Below are 20,173 nucleotides of genomic sequence, written 5' to 3' on the forward strand. Positions count from 1 at the left end.
GAGAGAGTGGCAGAGAGGTAGAGTTGTTTTCCAGCGGGAAATAAGCAAGAAGTAGAATAGGGAAAGGCCCCTGCCCCAGCTCCCCTCCGGCCTCCAGAGCAGCTCACATCGTAATTCCCTTTCCCGAGGCTACAGATTTCCACAAACAATGACATCACTCGGGCACCGCCAGGCTGATTACAGCTGGGGGGATTTTCCTGGGAGCGCGCCGGGCCCGAGCTGAGCGGTGGAGGCACTCTCCAGGGTGCTGAAAGGGGCGGGGGCGCGGGCTCGGCACTCGGCGCCCCCAGCAGGCGGAGGCCGGAGGGCCGGGCCGCGGGCGGGCAGGGGCGGGGTCGGTGTGGGCCGGGGAGGGGCCCGCCTCTTCCCCGACCCTCATTGGCCGCTGGCGGACGCACGTCACCCGGACTGGTGCTCTCCTCCATCCCCTGTGGAATTGAGCTGAGGAGGAGCTGAAAAAATGCAGATTTAGCATCAAACACAGACACATACTTGCTCTTTCTCTCAGCTACACACAGCTCCCCACATTCGCACCGCTGCCAGCAAGCCGCGCCGCCTGACTGCCCGGCTTCTCTGCCAGCCAGGTGCTGGAGGAGAACACATTGATTTGCAGCTTTCCAAGCCCCTAACCAGTCTTTCTCCCTATATAAAGATTTAAATATATATATCCGTATATATTTATTATTTGCGCCTTCCCTCCGGGTCCCGGTCTCCGCCAGCCGGCGCGCCTCCTAGCCCCACTTTTCACTCCCAAAGAAAAATGAAGGGTGGCTGTGTCTCCCAGTGGAAGGTGGCCGCCGGGCTCCTCTTCTGTGTCACGGTTTTTTCATCTGCCGAAAGACCGGTCTTCACGAATCATTTTCTCGTGGAGTTGCATAAAGGGGGAGAGGAAGAAGCTCGCCAAGTTGCAGCAGAACATGGTTTTGGAGTCCGAAAGGTAAGGTCTCCCTTGCATTTCGTATGTTGTTCCAAAACGGGGGCAGCCCTGCGCAATCTCCCTGCAGATTTGCAAGTTTTCTCTCTTTCTCTTGCGATGCAGATATTCTGCCACCGGCTCTTTACCACGACATTGCCTCCGGTGATCTTTCACGGGTTATGTAATTAAAATGTCCTTCAGATTGTACTAGTAAGGTCATAAAAATAATTTATTGCCCTCTGACTTTGTGGCGAAAATAGGATAACATCTTTCAAATCGCGCTGTGCGCCCGGACTGCTGTCCGAGGTACCAAGTTCTGGAGACTGCTTGGGGTTGGAGGAATGAAGCGCTGGTTAGCTTGGTTTGGCGCTGGCTGCTTTCCCAGGGATGTCTCCCCCACCCCCATCCCCCGGAGAAGGAGTAGTTTTCGAAGGTCGGGGCTTGCACTTTGGATACTGCGATTCACCTCGGTGTTTCTGGGACCCCGCGCCAGGATGACTTCCCTCCCGGTGACTTCGGTCCCTGCGCTTTTCCAGGAACAACAGCTCCCTGGCTCTAGGAGACTTGGAGACTGGAACTGGTCTCTCTCTCCAAAATCTGGGCGGAACTTCAGCTCCCTCGCCCCCGCCCGCCCACCCCGGAGCGCGCTCCTGGTTGGCTCCCTAGTTCGCAACTCTGGCTGTAGGAGCCCGAGGGGAGGATATTGAGGAGGAGTCCCTACTGAGAAGTCGGAGTGTCCTCTCTTGGTATGTGGGCGGTCAGCCTGGCTTTCCGACAAAAGCACGGGGATCCCCATTTTAAGAAGTTGTTGGCATTCAACTGTTCGGGCAGCCAGAGTAGGCTCCCAGCCTGGAACACCTCAGGACTCCCTTGGAGACTCCTGGGTACCCATTTGGGAGGGCAAGGGAGAGGAGAATGCTGGTGGAGGCGGTGGCTGACCTACTTGCTCCTCCTGAGAAATATCTTGTCTAGAATCTAGAGTGTTTTTAGGGGACCTGAGCGGGATGGGTAGAGTGAGGGTCCGAAGGGAACCCTGAGGACTTAAGAGAGCAATGTGGCTCCCAGAGGAGTGGGTGGAGGTCGGTGGCATTCCGGAGCCCATCTTCTCTCTCCTGACTCCAGAAGGCACAATTTGGAGAACAGGGGCGTGAGATGTCCGCTGAGTGCTTCTGGATGTTCCTTTTGCCTTTCAAGGGCACCGCAGACTGGGGCTCCTAGCAGTCCCTTCTGTCCCGACTTCCCACGCCTCCCGCCTCCTTCCCAGCCACCGCGAGGACTCCTTTAGGCTCTCCCGCCCCCCGTAAGGCGTAGGCAGCTGCTTCGATTTCGGTCCCAAGTGGGTTTGCCAGCAAAGTGTGATAGAGGTCTGGGAAGAGGCGCTGTGTCTGCCAGTGGCGCGGGCGGGTCCTGCAGAAGGGAACTTGTTGCTCCCGGGAAGCGTGGGTGGAGCAGGGGAGAGATGGCGCCAGCTGAGGGAGCGCCCGCTGTTGCACTGGCTCAAGGCCTGGGGGCCATTGCATGAATGCCACCAACGGAGTAAACAAGCAGACCCTCCTCCTTTTCCCCTCAAAACTCTGCAAGACCCAGGACTAAAGCACCATTAAAAAATGTAATAATGATTATTATTAACTGACAATTATAGGGAAGTTTTATGTACTGGACTTCCTACATACATCCTTATTTAATCTTCTCAACAACTCTGAAGAGGCTACTCTTACTGTGGCCCCTAAGACGCTGGTGAGGAAATTGGTTCAGACAGAAGCCTGAAGTAAAACCACCAGTGAAAGCCATACTCATTACTCCTCAGTACATGCTGGACCAAGTTAGGTGCTCTGTTGGGTGTGCTGGGCTTTGGGTATGCTAAGATAGGTGTAGTATCAGGCTCTTTAGGGAAAAGGGATGCAGCTGACACAGAAACACCTGTCACTCTCCCTCACCATGCACTTTCCCCTAGTGTGACCAAGACACAGTCAATGGTTTCTCTCGTTTTTGCTTCCCCCTCTGAAAATACGTTTAGAGGAGGTGATCTGAGAAACTTGACCAAATCTAGGTGTAAAACTGACAATGGATTAAGTTATTAATTCCTTCAAAGGAATTTTTTGTAAAGGGATAAATAGTTTCAGTGAAAGGTTCACAATTCTGATAATGGACTTGAGCAAGGAGGTATGGAAACAATCCCATCATATATTCATCATCTGCAGATACACGTACCTTAAAATCTCAGGGAGCTTGTACTTTGGGGTGAAATCAGAGATGACAGATGCCTAGACCTCTTTCTCCCTCATTTCTTCTTGGAAAGGGGTCTACTGGTTTACAGCACAGCCTCAAACTTGCAGTTCCAACCTGGGAGAAATGAGCTTCCACCTTACCATCTCTCTCCTTACCTCTCCATAACCTCTTAACCAAATCCAGTGATTTTTGCGCTGGTACTTGTTGAAGTAAAGAACGGTCTACAGCAAAATACTTCTGTCTGATCTGTCTTTGCATGGTGCTACTTCTCTCTAGAATAAGCCTTCTTTTCCTCCCATAGATCCACTTAGCACCCATCCTGCAAGACCGAGATCCAAACCCCTGATGTATGGCCACAATGAGATTTCCTTTCTCCAAATCCCTGTGGTACCAACAGGCAAAGCCTTGGCTACATAACTAGTATGTTCCATCATTTGTCCTCTGGTCATTTCATGTATGTAAGTCAATATGGTATTGTCTTTTTACTCCAAAGGTAAATTATTCAGGGATGATGTCTTCCATATTTCTTGTTTTCTTGCTTTAACCAGTACAGAACTGGGCTTGCTAGCCTTTAAAGAAACATCTTTGGCTTTATTTATCACCCTGGGTTTCCCACACATACTGTCCTGTCTTGTTTTCATCGCTCTGCTCCAAGCTTTTGCCATATTTGTTATTTGCTTTGCATTTTAAACACCCAACCCCTTCTCTCCTTCCTCAGTCTGGCCCTTAGCATGCCCACCTACTGCCCCCATACTTTCTCATGCTAAATGTCAAACACCAAAAACTCTTGGTAGTTATTTACTCATCCAAGTGAAGTCAATTACACAGGCTAGAAGAACCTGCTATTTTACCGAGTTATCTCATTCCAATCTCACAAATTTATATGTTAGAAATTATTGACATCAGCCCTATGTCTCCAATGAAAATATTAAGTTTCCCAGAGGCTAAGTAATATCTGGTGAGATTTAAAGCCAAATCTGCTTGGCCCAAAATAATCATTTGGTTTTCTACACCATGCAGCCTCCAGGAAACCTTCCCTGGCTACTCAGAACTCTGCCCTGGAGTTGCCATGTTAGAATTCTGGCATTTTTCTTTCTTTTCTTTTTACTTTCTCCTATATTTACCACTTATTTGGCATTAACATAAAACCTATGCCATTAACTAATGTGTATGTGTTTGTTCTACTTCTTCAAGAGAAGAAAGGTAGTGTTATTTGTTTTGTTTTGTTTTGTTCTGTTTTTACTAGCCCCAATTTAATCTAACACAGTGGCCTGTATATGAGGTACTCAATAAATATTTGTTAATTATGATGCTTAACTCTTACAACATTGTGAGCAAGCATTTATGTTTCCTTTCTAAAATGGAGTAAAAATATCAATAACTTTTCCTTAGAAAGGTGTGCTGAGGCTAAAGCATCTATTTCATCATGACACGGCCCAAAGACCAAAGTTTATAAGAAATGATACATACATCTAGAAGAGTGAGTGAATTTATAATCATGAAGAAACTGTTATTGCAGAAAGTGTCTTAAAATTCTCAGAACACTACTAATTTTAGTCCCATTTAAAAAGAAAACAAAATTTATTTACTGAGGCTTGGCCAAAAATCACAAAAGTAAGAGTTCAGGAAAAATCCCCAAAAATAAACATTAGGGTTTTTTTGTTTTGGTTTGTCCATGTAGGACTACAGTTGGAAACATTAAACAAGTAAAATCTTGTGACCATTTCTATATGTGTGATCATTTTTTAAATTAAAAAAATCTTGTAATAATTGTGCTGTCAGATAATGAAAGAATAAATTTCTAGTCTTTTTAAAAATTTTATTGAAATAAAATATAATTTACAAAAGAGCACAGCTTAATAAATTTTCATAAACTGATCACACATGTGTAACTAGAACCCAGATCAAGAAACAAAACATTATCTGTATCCCATAAGTCCCCCTCTTGCTCACTTGGGTACTTTCCAGTTTGGGGGCAGTATAAATAGTGCTGCTGTGGATAGTGTATTATATGTATTTTGGTGAATACTTATACACCTTTTGTTGGGAATATACCTAGAGTGAATTGTTGAGTCGAAGGGTATGCATACGTTAGCTTTAGGAAACTGTATCAGTTTTCTATTGCTACATGTGTTAGTTATCTAGTGCTACTAAAACAGAAATACCACAAGTGGATGGCTTTAACAAAGAGAAGTTTATTCTCTCGCAGTCCAGTAGGCTAGAAGCCCAAATTCAGGGCACCAGCTCCAGGGGAAGGTTTTCACTGTCTGTCGGCTATGGAGGAAGGTCCTTGTTATCAGTCTTCCCTTGGACTGGGAGCATCTAAGTTCAGGAACTTCAGGTCCAGAGGATGCGTTCTGCTCCCGGCACTGCTTTTTTGGGTATGAGGCCCCCATTTCTCTCTGCTTGCTTCTCTTTTATATCTCAAAAGAGATTGGCTTAAGACACTATCTAATCTTGTAAGCCTCATCAGTATAAGTGCCACTAATCCATCTCATTACATCATAGTGACAGGATTTACAACATACAGGGAAATCACATCAGATGACAAAATGGTAGGCAATCATACAGTACTGGGAATCACGACCTAGCCAAGTTGACAGATATTTTGGGGGAACACAATTCCACCCTTTGGCTCCAAAAAATTCATGTCCTTGCCACATGTAAAACATATTCACCCCATCATATCATAGCAAAAGTTTTAAATCAACTCCAAGTCCAAAATCCAAAAATTTCTCTTCATCTGTGAAATCTAGAATACAAGTTATCTGCTTCCAAAGTACAATTGTGCAACAGCCACAAGGTAGATATTTCCATTACAAATAGAGAAATTAGAGGGAAAGAAGGCATAACAGACACCTAGCAAGTCAGCAGAATACATTACATTAGCCCTCAAGGTTTTGCAAATAATCCTCTGTTCTCTGAGAGAATTTTCACAATGGCCCTGCCCTCCAGACTCTAGGTATAGGCCATACTTTCTGGATTCTGAGTGGAGGCCCCTCGGCCCTAGGCTTCAGTTCCCCTTCCAGGCAACTGCTTCCTTGGCTTTAAGTGCACAAATCTCCTACTGCATCTGAGTAGCAACTCCATCCTTAGAAACACCAGGGGCCATGACTCCACCCTTTGAAACCCCGGAGGTCATGTCCATACCTTCGATACTGAGGCAGCTCAGCTTCCTGTGTTTCTTATCTCTTCGGCTTCTGCTTCCTGGTTTCTTGGCCTCTCAGCTCCTTGGGCCTCATGCCTACATCTGCCCTGCTGGCGCAAGTGTTTCAAAGCTCTGTAGCTCCACCGATAAGTACCTGGAGGCAACTCACTCTGCCAGTAACCTTTGGCTGAAAGGCACTTAGCTCTCTTGCTCCGTGGGTCGGCAAGCCTACCTCCACCAATAAGTGTTAGGAGGCACCCCACTCTGCCAGGAAGACTTCTGTGCCAAAGCACTTAGCACTTTCACTCCATGGGTCTGCTCCAACACTATCTAGTGCTGGTCTCCTGGTTCTGCTGTCACCAGTCCTCTGCTGCTGCCGGTCCTCTGCTTCTCACCATCTGTGCCGTCTCTGGTGTTAACAGTTTTCCTCAGTTCCTTCTGAGTCTTCTATCCATTCACAGTTTCAAAACCAATCCACATTTTGGCTATCTGTTATAGCAGCACCCCACTCCTGGTACCAAATTCTGTCTTACTTATCTAGTGCTTCTATAGCATAAATACCACAAGTGGATGGCTTTACCAAAGAGAAGCTTATTCTCTCACAGTTCAGTAGACTAGAAGTCCAAATTCAGGGCACCAGCTCCAGAGAAAGTCTTTCTCTCTGTCAACTATGGAGGAAGGTCCAAAAGATGTGCTCTGCTCCTGGCACTGCTTTCTTGGTGATATGATATCCCCATGTCTCTCTGCTTGCTTCTCTCTTTTATATCTCAAAAGAGATTAGCTTAAGACACTATCTAATCTTGTAGATATCATCAGCGTAACTGCCACTAATTCATCTCACTACATTATAGTGATAGGATTTACAACATATAGGGGAATCACATCAGATGACAAAATGGTAGACAGTCATGTAATACTGGTAATCATGACTTAGCCAAGTTAACAGATACTTTTGGGGGACTTGATCCAATCCATGACACTTCATAACAAATTACTGCAAACTTAGTGGCTTCAAACAACCCATATTTATTATTTCATAGTTTTCATGGGTAAGGAGACTGGCACATTTTAGTTGGGGTCTTCTGCTCAAGGCATCACAGGATGAAATCAAGTTGTTGGCCAGCTGTGTCCTCATTCAGAGAAATGACTAGGGAAAGATCCACTTCCAAATATACCCTGGTTTTTTAACAAATCCAATTCCTTGTGATTACAGAATGCAAGTCTTCATTTTCTTGCTGGATGTTGTGCCAGAATTGCTCTTGGCTCCTGGAGGCTACCCTTATGTCCTTGACAAATGTCCCTCTCCATAGGCCTTCTCATACTCTCACCCTTCAAATTTTCTCTTCAGGAAGGACCTAGTCCTTTTTAGAGTTCACCTGATTAGGTCCGGCCCACCAAGGTGAATTTCCCTTTTGATTAACTCAAGGTCAACTGATTAGAGACTTTAATTACATCTGAAAAATTCCTTCATCTTTGTCATAGAAAGTAATCTAGTCACAGGAGTGGAATCCATCATATTCACAGACTCACCCACACTTAAGTGGGAGGTGATTATACAGGGCTCGTACACCAGCAAGCAGGAATCTTTGAAGCCATCTCAGAATTCTGCCTACCACAAACACACTACCAGATTTCCAAAGTAGTTATATCAATTTACTTTCGCACCAGCAGTATGAGAGCATTCCAGTTGCTCCATATTTTCACCAACATTTCATATCTGATATCTTTTTCCTTTTAGCTATTCCAGTGGTATGTAGGGGTACATCATTGTGACTTTAATACACATTTCTCTGGTGATAAATTGAAGCTGAACACTTCTTCATATGCTTATTAGTAATTTGGATATCCTCTTTTATGTAATACGTGTTCAAATATTTAGCCCACTTTTTCTTTTGGGCTGTCTTCATTTTTGATTTACAGGAGTTCTTTGCCTATTATGGATAGTAGTCTTTTGTCAAATATATGTATTTTTAGTAACTACTCCCACTCTTTTTTTATTGTACTTTAGATGAAGGTTTACAGAACAAACTAGCTTCTCACTAAACACTTAGTACACATATTGTTTTATGACTTTGGTTAACAACTCCATGACGTGTCAATACTCTCCCTTCTCAACCTTAGATTCCCTATTACCAGCTTCCCCATCCCCTCCTGCTGCCTAGTTCTTGCCCCAGGGCTGGTGTGCCCCTTTAGTCTCATTTTGTTTTTTGGGCCTGTCTAATCTTGGCTGAAAAGTGAATCTCAGGAGTTCTACTCTTTTAATGATGTCTTAATGAGTCCCTGAATGGTGCAAACAGTTAAGTGCTCAACTACTAGCCAAAAGGTTGACAGTTTGACCCTACCCAGAGGCACCTAGGGAGAAAGGCCTGGAAATTTGCTTTTGAAAGATCACAACCTTGAAAACCCTGTGTAGCTGTTCTACTCTGCACACATGGGACTGCCATGATTTGGAATCAACTTGATAGCAACTAACAACAACAGCAATAACATCTCAGCAATATTGAATCCAGAATATATCATTTTGCTCACTCAGTCATGCAGTCAATTTTAAATTAATCCCAGAAGAGTTGTCTAGTGCTTACTCCCATCCCCTGCCCATACTTTAGATCAAGAATAACATGGTTTGGCAAATTAAAAAAAAAAACAATAATAAGGTTATAGATTTGATCCTAAGTATTCCTATCTAAGAAGCCTTTAAAGGACAGTTCCTCTGGAACTACAAGATTATGACTAGGGCCAAAAAAAAAAAAAAAACCTCATTGCTATTGAGTCGATTCTGACTCACGGCTACGTTATAGGACAGAGTAGAACTGCCCACAGGGTTTCCAAGGCTGTAATCTTTATAAAAGCAGACTGCCACATCTTTCTCCCATGGAGCACCTAGTGGATTCAAACGACTGACCTTTCGGTTAGCAGCCAAGTGCTTGACCACTGCGCGAGGAGAGCTGCTTAACAGATACTCAGTGCCCTCCTAAGCAATGGCTCCCCCTTTTTCCCTTCCATTTTCCCCTAGTAACCATTAATAAACTTGAATTTCTATAAGTTTGCTTATTCTAGATATTTCATATAAGTTGGACTATGCAATTTTGTCTTTTTGTGACTGACTTTTTTCTCTCAGCATAACGTTTTCAAGGTTCATCCATGTTGTAGCATTATCAGAACTTCATTTCTCTTTATGGCAGAGTAATACTCTATCGTGTGTATGTACCACATTTTGTTTATCTATTCATGTATTGATGGACATTTATGCTGTTTCCACTTTTTGGCTATTATGAACAGTACTGCAAAGAACTATTGCCAGAAAAGGCAAAACCATTGTGACCGAGTCAATTCCAGCTCACAGTGACCCTATGGGACAGAGTAGAACTGTCCCATAGGGTTTCCAAGAAGTGGCTGGTGAATTCAAACTGTCAACTTTTTAGTTAACAACTAAGTTCTTAGCCACTGCACCACCAGGGCTCCACAATGAACAGTGGTGACCTATTTTTAATTCTTTGCAAAGAGCTTTGAACCCTGTTGTTCATTGGGTTGTGGTTTGGACAATGCACTGTTGGAACCATTGCACCAGCTTTTCAGACTGGAGGAGACAGAGAACTGGACCAGGTGATAGTCCTATGAGCAAATAACCACAAAACTAATTTGATCGGACCATGTCTGTTCATTTTTAGGGTCTCCTGATTTGATTTCTGACTTGGAATCAACTTGATGGCAAGGCGTTTTTTTGGTTTTGGATCTGATTTTCACCATCTTACCCCTAAAATTTTCATTAACTCCAAAATCTTTCAAACAGGCCTGCTCATAGTTTCAGGGATTCTACAACAATCACTTATTGCATTTATACTTGGTGAAAAATAGAACAGGAACTTATGTCTTTGACTGCCCCCTTAGTGACTAATACAGTGCTGTACACCTTAGTATAGCAATAAACATCTATATATATATATATATTGCAAAACATCTGAAGGCTTAGCACTATCTCTAGAAGCTCCTGAATGACAGACAGATGTGTCATGAGTTGCTGCAAAGGAAGCATGTTAGGAAATGCGATGAAAATAGTCTAATATGCTTGTTTTAAATGGCTTATATTAATTGATTTCATCGATAACCTAGAATTCTATGACTTAATGGTTAATGAAGAAGCCAGTAACAGAGGAGAATAAGATGATCCACAAATCCTATCCTTCTGTGTCCTTAGCTTGTTGTCCAATTCTGTGAGGTCAATAAAATACATTTTATCAAGTGGTTATCAATGCTTTTCAAAGGTGGTAGAAGTTGAAACACAAGAAGGTAGTTGCTTTCCAAAAGTCAATTCTAGTCAGACTATGTTTCTAGGGACTGTCAGTCAGGAATGGAAGATCAAGACGGACTTTGCAGAGCCTAAAATGTGGGGAGAAGGATGGGAAACAAACCACTGTTGATATCCTGAAGTTCAGAAGCAATATCATGGAAGGTGTCCAGAATCCAGTCAAAGGGAACCTTGGAGAGTTAAGTGATCTATGAGGCATGGCATGAACCAAAAGTTGGGCCCATCAACTTAGGCCAGAAACAAACCATCCAGGCTATTAACTGGAAAGAAGAGTTATGGGAGTTTCAAACCAATAGGCAAAGAAGTTAACAGGAGCCACAGTCATACCAGGTGAATGTATAGAAGGTCATTCAATAAATATCTGAGTACATTCAATAAGCATGTATGATGCCAGATGCTGAGACAAAGATTGGACACAAGTAGGCATTTAGAGCTCAATCCCATTGGTCTAAGAAAGGTTCCAAGAGACACAAGAGAGATCAAGCCCCAATGTGCAAGCACTTTTAAAGTGTTTGCTTGTGTCAAAGGACTTTTTCAAGTCCTATTGACCAAAACAAGTCACGTGGCCAAGCCCAAGTCAGTACAAAAGGGAAATAACCAAGGGAATGGAAACAAAGAGTGCAAACAAAATGAAGCCCATTAACTCATGGTTGTACGACCCTCTGAGATAGTGTATAGAACACACCTCTGAATGTTCCACCAAGGGATGAGGAGAGCTGGGATATTCAACCACCACCTTCCATCCCTCATTGGTTGAAGGCTGCTCTGGGGTGAGCATGCTTATGCAGCCAGAGAACACCCTTATGCAGAGAGATACATGAAGACTTTGGCATGTACATGTACCCTCTGCCTGTCCAATTATCTGGTCATCATTTTACACCTGATATAAATCAGTTGTTTTGTTCTTGAGTATAAATCCCACTGTGGACTGTTAGTTCAGTCCTATAATAGTGAACATTCATGGACAACCCAAGCTATTTCACATTTTTGTGCTCTTGGTCACAGGGAAGAGTGACTCCTAAAATCACAGAACAGGGTTGCGCATTATTCACAAAGAACCAATGCTCCGAGAGGCTTAGAAGTCAACTAGGTGAGCCTAGAGCTGCATCTCCCGAGTGTCAGGCCAGTGACTTTACACTATTACCCCAGCTCCCTTCTACCTAGCCCCATCTGAATCAGCTAATTCTGGAGGTACATCATCCATATGTTCATATTTTATTAATAAGAATTTTATTGAGCTTCAAGGAGATGATGCAAAATGAAAGGAATAGGTTCTACACACAGAAATATTATACCTTCAAATGTATGTATGAAGAACAGTATTTATTTGTTCTTGGGGCTAGTTTGGAAACCCTGATGGCATAGTGGTTAAGTGCAACGGCTGATAACCAAAGGGTTGGCAGTTCGAATCCACCAGGCACTCCTTGAAAACTCTATGGGGCAGTTCTACGCTGTCCTATAGGGTCGCTATGAGTTGGAATCAACTCGACAGCACTGGGTTTGGTTTTTGATTTTGGGGCTGGGTTATAAGACTTCACCTGATCTGATGACTCCATCCATCTCTTCCTAAGACTTATTTTATGAGTTGGGATGTATATAAGTCTGTTTTAGCCATTGGTCTCTAGGTCTACATTAAAATGAGCCATCTCATACCAGGCTAATCTTATAGTATATTGTGAAAAGCTGAGGCTGAATAATATCCTCTGTCAAATCTGGTTACTCAAAGGAACAATGTCCTCATTCATGACCTCCTCCGGTTGACAGAGGAACTGAAGACACATATCAACAATTAGGCTCCTTTTCTGCATGCAGCTTTTGAGCCTTCAACTCCTCTAGTGAAATCATATTTATTTTATTCATCTAAGCTATGTGGTTTTTTTTTTTTGCCTTCTGTATGAAATTGTCTTGCACTATTTTTCATTGGTTTTCCGAGATCATTTTTTGTGCATCCATATGCCAGTCTGCTAAGGATGGAATGGCTTCTTCTTCAGTAGTTTCAATTATCATATCCTTTGTAGTTTTGGAGTCATTGTTTTTACTCCAAATGTACAGCTACTCAGCCTCATCTTCTTCTGCACTGACCAACTGCCCTAGGAGCAAAGTGGGCAAATCTCACCTTCATCACTAACTGCATGGTAAGGATCTTATGAATCCAATTCTCATATTGGGGAAATAGATCTAGTTCTCACCTTTTCACTTCTCCATCCTAATTTTCAGCCACCCAGGTGGCACTCTCTCTCCAACCCTAGCCACTTAGAGCTGGAATAGAGCTCACAAGTTAGACAGACACTGTGCTTCAAACTAGCAGCCCATGCAGCCCTTCTCTGACCTTAGCCACCCAGAGCTGTGTCAGAGCTCACAGGTTAGAAGGACACCTTCCTTTAGACTGCCAAATAGGAGGCATCAGCCCCTGCTGACTCTCACTGCCCCAGTGAGTTCATTAATTTGCTGAAATGACGCATAGAATTCAGAGAGAGTATACCATACTCAGAAACCCTAGTGGCGTAGTGGTTAAGAGCTACGATTATGGCTACTTTATTACAACCAAAAATGATACATCTGAAGAGACTCATAGGACAAGGTCTAGGAGGACCCCTGGGTGGAGCTTCCATGTCCCAAAGAATGACATGCTACCTTCTTCTGTGCATGATCACCAACCAGGAAGCTCATCCGAGCCTCAGCATTCAGGGCTCTTATGGGTCTCGCCACATGTCCATGAGAGATTATATCACGCCTTCTGAGGTTTAGTCAGCATAGCGCCCACAGATGGTCCCTCTTGAGCTGGCCAGGCCTCCAGTCATTAGCCTCAGGTATGGCCTGGCTAGAAAGAACCAACAGCAACGGCCAAATTTATTTCTGCAAGGTAATTCCACACCTCACACCAACCATGTGTTCCGCCCTACCAAAAAAAAAAGAAGAAAAAGAAAATCCACATGCTCAATCTCCCATTCCCATTTTGCAGCTGTTTGGGTCATTGTCACAATCAAAGTCCAGTGATGTAAAATGTATTTTTAAGTTATTCAACAGTCTCGCACTTGGAGGCTCAGAAACGTGTAAGTATGGAGTACTGAGATTGCCCACAACTATGTCTTATACTCAGTTTATAATTTTCCCATTAAGTAGGTGAGACCTGGCTGGTTATTTAGCTGCATTAAAAAAATTGTGTACATTGCATCAAGAATGACACACCATGATGCATGTGGTTTTACTGCCAAAGTGCATAACTTCAATCAAACAATGAAGAAATATTGGACAATCCCCAAGTGAGGGACATTCTACAAAATAATTGGCCTATACTCTTCACAAGTATTAAGGTCATGAAAGACAAAGACAGACTGACCAAGGAACTCTTCCAGATTAAGGATAATAAAGAGAAATGATAACCTTATTCAATGTTTGATCCTGGGTTGGACTGTGGATCATATTATTTTTTGCTATAAAGACACTATTGAGACAATTGGCAAAAGATGAATGAGGTTTGGAAATTAGAAAACAATATTGTGCCAATGTTAATTTCCTTATTTTGATTCTTGTACTGTCTTACTCTTAGGAAACACACCATCTGCAACTTTATCTCCAATTATTCAAAAGATTAATATGCATATATAAAAAAAAGCAAATGTGGTAAAATATTGTCAATTGAAGGGTCTATGAGACTTTTATGCACTATTCCTGTGACTTTTCTGTAAGTCTGAAATTATTTCAAAAATAAGAAATTACCCAAAAATATGTACATCAGCTCAAAACTAACATTCAGGCCTGTCCCTCTGAAACTGAGAGAGGTTAAAATACCTCAGAACCATGAGGTTTGGTTCTTCCTCTGCCACTATTTAGCAGTGTGACCCTAAGCAAATTATTTAGCTTTCTGAGCTTCGCTTTTCTTATCTGTATCAACCAGGTGTCAACTAGAAATACCTGGACTCTTGAAATCTAAAAAAGACCCAGTTGAACCACATTATGTGCTCTGTAGAAGTACTAAGCCCTTCCCAATATTCCTATAAACTCTGAGGGTAAGTGTTAGGTCCTCGTTTCATTCTGGGTCCAGATTTCTGTTTCCAACAAAACTTACCAGTTAAGAAATTATGTCTCCATCCCATGCATGAGATTCTGTCCCTCACCATGATGACTCAGTTGTGAAACTCGGCCTCTTCCTTCATTTCCTCACATGCTCAAAGCCCTAACCACTCATCCAAGGCATTTGTGACTGTAATGTATTTTACTGGAGAGGGTAGGGGTGTAGAGAGAGGATTTCTCTTGTGAAACATGAAGAACATTAAATAAAGCACCAGACATGCTTTGAAAAGTTCTTTAGTCATCCCACCTTTGGGGCATGTGCAGTGGCGCCTGTGCCCATGTCTTGCCCAGACTCACATGTCTTGCTGGCTCGTCTCCCCTCCCTTTCTCTGCCGCTTGGTTTATTTAGCATCCCCCACTTCTCATGGACGAAGGCAACATCTTCCCAGGCAGGGCAGAAATTATTTTTTGTTCTCTAGGCATCCACAACTTCAGGGACCCACCACCCATCACAGCTTTCTCCCAAGTAAAGACAGTTCTTTCCACAAGAGGAACTCAGGCACCAGCTTAGATGATAACATCCTCACCCTTACAACCTCCGTTAAGGGAGATACATGCTAGATACTCTTTAAGGTCATTTCCAGGTGAAAATGCTGAGGTGCTAAGAAATAGACTTGCTTTTATTTTACAAAATGAATTACTTTTATTGTATATGTCAACTATAAAAAATATATACAAACCTCATTGTAAGAAATAATATAGAGAGGTGGACAGAAGAAAATTAAATCATCTTAAATCTCACCACCTGTTGTTAACATTTGGGTGAGCATTAGGTGAACATCCTCCCAAAGGAGAACCCGTACATGCTGTTTTGTTTTTCCAAAAATAATATATTGTAAAGGTCTTTCTGTGTCAAGGACTAGAAATGCAGCATTCCAGCATTCACACTTGAATTCATATTCTTTCCTGTAGACTCCTGTCTTCCTTCTTAATGTTTTCTATGCATTCTGTAACCTCACACCAGTAAGATGGAGGTTAATATTTCAATATTTAATTTCAATATTAATTTAATATTTAATTTAATTGCTCACAGATATACAAATTTGGAAAAGAAACCAATAAATGTCAAGAACAAATTCCTTTTCTTCCAACCTTGTAATCTAATCTATATGGGATTTAATACAGCGCCAATAAAGACTCATTAACAAAAAACTAGCTTTCTTTGGACTCATCAATAGGAAAAATCAATTGCTAGAAAGGACGTCATGTTTGGTAAAGTAGAGGGTCAATAAAGATGAGACAAACCCTCAATGGGATGTACCGACACAATAGCGAAAACAATGGGCTCGATCATGTAAACCATCATAGAGACGGCACAGGACCAGGCGATGTTTTGTTCTGCTATATATAAGGTCACCATGAGTCGGCGCTGCCTTAACGGCAGCTAACAAAAAAAACAAATCATACTTAATATTGACTTGTCCAAGTGCAGCTTTTCTCTGGGTTATTCCAGATTTTAAAGGAACAATTTGATTGTGAAGATACTAGCAAGTAATTTCACAGAGTAGGCATTTTCATCTTTTCTTCTTCATCATTTACAGATGACCCTAAACCCAGTACTGATTACTCTCTCTTGTGCTGCTCCAGAGAATTTGAGCCCAACTACAGACAAAAGTAACATGTCTGTAATTAATTGGAATTTTCCTTCTGAAATACAAGAGGGCATTTCTACTCCCAGTTCAGTCTCATGAGTTTCTGAGTTCAAATCCTCTTAAAATATGTGTCCTGCTAAATGCTTCATAGAGTCCTAGATTGATCAGAGCTTGACAGTATATCAGGCTTCACTCTTTATATCTCAGATTGAGTTTTGTTCAGCCAGCAGAGAGCTTTCAATCTGTAGGGGCATGTGTTCTCCAGTTTACCACAGGTCTCACCACTCCCAGTTGTCTTATACCTGGTTTACATACTTACGTTGCCTGCTTGACCCCCAAAACACTAAACTTCCAAAGCACTATTGTCCAAAGAACAACATACTCAGAGAGGTTTAGTCATGCACACTGAATCACACAGCTACTTAGTGACTCTTTCCAGAATCTAGACCCTTCTGATCTTTTGGTATTCATTCAACAGCTGTTCGTGAAGAGCATACTCTGCGCCAGACACTCATGCGTAAAACAGACATCATCCTTATGGAGCTTGCAGTCCAGCTGTTCCCATGTCTATATCCTGAGAGAAGGTTCTTTTCAGCACGGAAGAACGTTTTTGAAAGATGAAGATTTAGGCAACATGTCAATAGTTCACTTTTCTTTTTTAAGTTTAAGATTCTTCTAATCTCTATTACTTCATTCAAATCCAGTCTTGGGTATGAAGAAAAAATCATTTCTTTACTGTTAAGTGTGCATGATGCACTTCGTTAATGGGTTGGTATGGTTCCTCTGGGATTGATAGGATCTATAGTTGGCTGGTTGACAATGAGAACAAGCCAAGACAGATGATTACAGCGATGAGAGTAATTACTCACTACTAGCCTTTGGTAGTAAATCACAAACTTAAAAATGCAAAGTAAAGACCTAATCTAAAAAGTATGGACCAAGAGAGTTTCAGGGTTCCAGGTTTAAGGGGTGGGCTAGTAAATGCAGGGTATCCTCCAATGCCTAAGGGAGTGGTGCCTACTCTTTGTACTATGCAAACTTGGATCCAGCCCATCCAAAGAAGGAGATGTGATCCAAATTGGACCTGACGAGGGTGATTTTTTTCCCTCCTCTTTCTGACTGTCAATCAGACTAACCTCACCCTTGCCCTGGGTGGGTGATATAGAGTAATAATTTTTATTTCATAATGGGAAGAGATATTTGATCTGTGTATTAGGTTAAACCCATTCATTTTTTGTTGTTGTTAATTGAGAAATAAAATCACGCTGAAAGATGTTCTCCCTCCTTCCTTTGCTCTGAAATTGACATTCGGACCTGTTTGTTAAGCTTCAGAATTCTTGGTGAGATCCCTTGCCTTTCACGCAATCTAGGAAAATCAATATTGGTCTCTGGTCAGATGGCAGCAACATGCAGAACCCACCCCCTTTTTGACCTGGAAAGAGACATGTGGTTTGTAGGAAAGAAACTTTAGGGGGAGTGAAAAACAAGAGAAAGAGAATGAGCTTCAGACTCAGCCAGACCTGGGTTCTTATTAGCTTTTCTGAATCTCTGCCTCCTCATATGTAAAATAGAGATTGTAACACCCACCTTGCAAGATTCTTATGATCAATAAATGAGATACTGTTTGTGAAGAGGTTGGCATATCTCAGGCAATGTTAATTTACAGAATGGGCATTTTCTTTGAACTATTTTCTTCTGGAAACTGGCTTGTGGATCTTGCACTGAGGGTGGCTTTCCTCATGCATTGATTACCCCATTGGAGAGATCTAAAAATGTTGGCATTCATGTCCTGCCTTCTAGGGAAATACGGCAATTGGAATGTTCTAAAGTATTAGCCAACACCTTTATACTGGTGTGTGAGGCATCTTTGGGGTGAACGTCCTGGTTCATTATGACTCACTGTGGCAGGTTGGTTTCATTAATGGCCCCAATGATTGGCCTCCCTACATTTGTCCTGGAACTTTGTAGCTGTACCCTACTCTGACTTTGGGCTAACCTCTGACTTGATTTGGACAAAGGAATACGGCAGAAATATTGATGTGCCAATTCCAAGCACACTCGAAAGGCCTTACACATTTTCATTTAGTTTCTTGCACTATTGGGTTTACTTTTGTAAACCTACCTCATCTGTAGAACAAGCCTAGGTTAGCCTGTTGGAGGATGAGAGACCATGTGGAGAACTGAGGCACCCAACTAACAGCCAACTAGGCAAATTGTAGATGACCACAAATGCATGAGGTCAAGACCCAAGCAACCACTCAACTGAGCCTAAATTGCTGACTCAAAAAATTATTTACTGAGCTAAACAAATGGTTGCTGTTATAAGCCACTAACATTTTATTGCCTCATAAAACAGTATTATCATGGCAATACATAGCTGATGCTTGAGTGACTGTGGGGTTCTTTTCAGTGCTGGATAACCTTAGTGAGGAACACTGAGGTCTCTCAGCCATCAGACCAGCAGCCTCAGTCCATGAGTTTGCCTATATCTCCGAAGTTAAGCCACTGATCACATCCTCTAAGCTTCTCTATGAACTACCAGAAAATCTGACAACAGAGGTGGATGATATTGGTCCTATGGAGGAAAAAGACACATGAATAATCTTGGGCATGGAAAGGAGGTGGTCTTTATCTGTATCTCTCCAGACCTACTTTTTGTTTATCTCTGTCTTCAAGGCAAGGCGAGAAGTGAAAATATTCTGCAATGCAATGAATCAGTTTCATATAGCCTTTCTAGCCATGGTCTTGTAATTCTTCCAAAATGATTGGCTGGGCCACAATCTTGCAAGAGATTGGTCAGTTCATGGTCCTGCTGGGAGGGCCATGACTTGAAACTGACAAGGATTTTGTTTATATAGGAGACCTGGTGGCACAGCAGTTAAGCGCTCAACTGCTAAGCGAAAGGTCAGTTGTTTGAACCCCCCAGCCGCTCTGCAGAAGAAAGATGTGGAAGTTTCCTTCCGTAAAGGTTACAGCCTTAGAAACTCTACGGGTGTTCTGCTTTGTCCTATATAGCAAATGGGTTTTTGGTTTTGGCTTACTTATATAAGAGCCAATTCCACAGAGGTTTGGAGGGACCTCACTACCATCAAGAAGAATCTAGAGCAGAGCACATCCTTTGGACCCAGAGTCCCTGAGCTGAGACCCTCCTAGACCCAGAAGAGAGAACTGTAACACTGATGATGATGCAAGATGGTGAGAAACAGTGGCGAGCATAGCAGAGCTGAGCTGCAGAGAAATGGTGGTAGCAGTATAAGTGATGAGTGGCAGTGGGCTTGTGACCCACAGAGAAAGTAAGAGCTGGGCACCTCCATGCAGGAGGTCGCTAATGGAGCAGGGTGCCTCTGAGCAAGAGGTTTGCATGGAGCTAAAGGAGCTGTAACACTTGCCTGTGCAGGGCAGAGGCCTGAGAGTGCCCAGTGCAGGGTTTGCATGCCTTCCGCATTCCCGCTCCCCCATGAGTAATGTGGCAAAAGCCACGTGGGCCCTTGGGCAATGCAGGCCCAGGTAGCATGGCACCAAGAGGGAGAACCAGCATCTCACCTGAACCACAGTGTACCTGCCTAGCAACATAAGAATGGACATGGGTAATTTGGGGAGGGATAAGAATTTCTCCTTTGAGAATCTGTTATTGTCTACTGTTTGCTTTCTATAAATAATAATAATGGCTTTCATTTTGCCAACACTATGTAAGCGTCTCACGTGTTCAGCTCAATCACAGATGAATGTAGCGCCCATAGAATGGTTGATGCCAGTAGGTGTATGTGTCTCATTCCCAGCAGTCTTATGGCTGCCTGGTAGTTTGAGGCACAGCCTGTCTGATGTGCAATGCAGATAGACAGACAGGCCCTTCCAGATTCAAAGAGCTGAGAAGTGTGATCCTAGATCTAAGCTTTAAGAGAAGGAAC

The 20,173-nt window shown here is 42.8% G+C and overlaps 1 protein-coding gene across 1 annotated transcript in view; it reads left to right on the forward strand.

The window, feature by feature from the left end:
• The first annotated feature begins 672 nt into the window (after positions 1–672).
• PCSK2 (proprotein convertase subtilisin/kexin type 2) overlaps positions 673–20,173 on the forward strand; it is a 326,775-nt gene continuing 307,274 nt past the window's right edge. The window contains exon 1 of the mRNA XM_049869771.1: positions 673–937. Coding sequence (XP_049725728.1) covers positions 761–937 — 177 coding nt within the window. The 5' untranslated portion in view covers positions 673–760. The remainder of the gene's footprint in view (positions 938–20,173) is intronic.

The sequence above is a fragment of the Elephas maximus genome, chromosome 25, assembly GCF_024166365.1.
Source record: "Elephas maximus indicus isolate mEleMax1 chromosome 25, mEleMax1 primary haplotype, whole genome shotgun sequence".
Lineage (NCBI taxonomy): Eukaryota > Metazoa > Chordata > Mammalia > Proboscidea > Elephantidae > Elephas > Elephas maximus.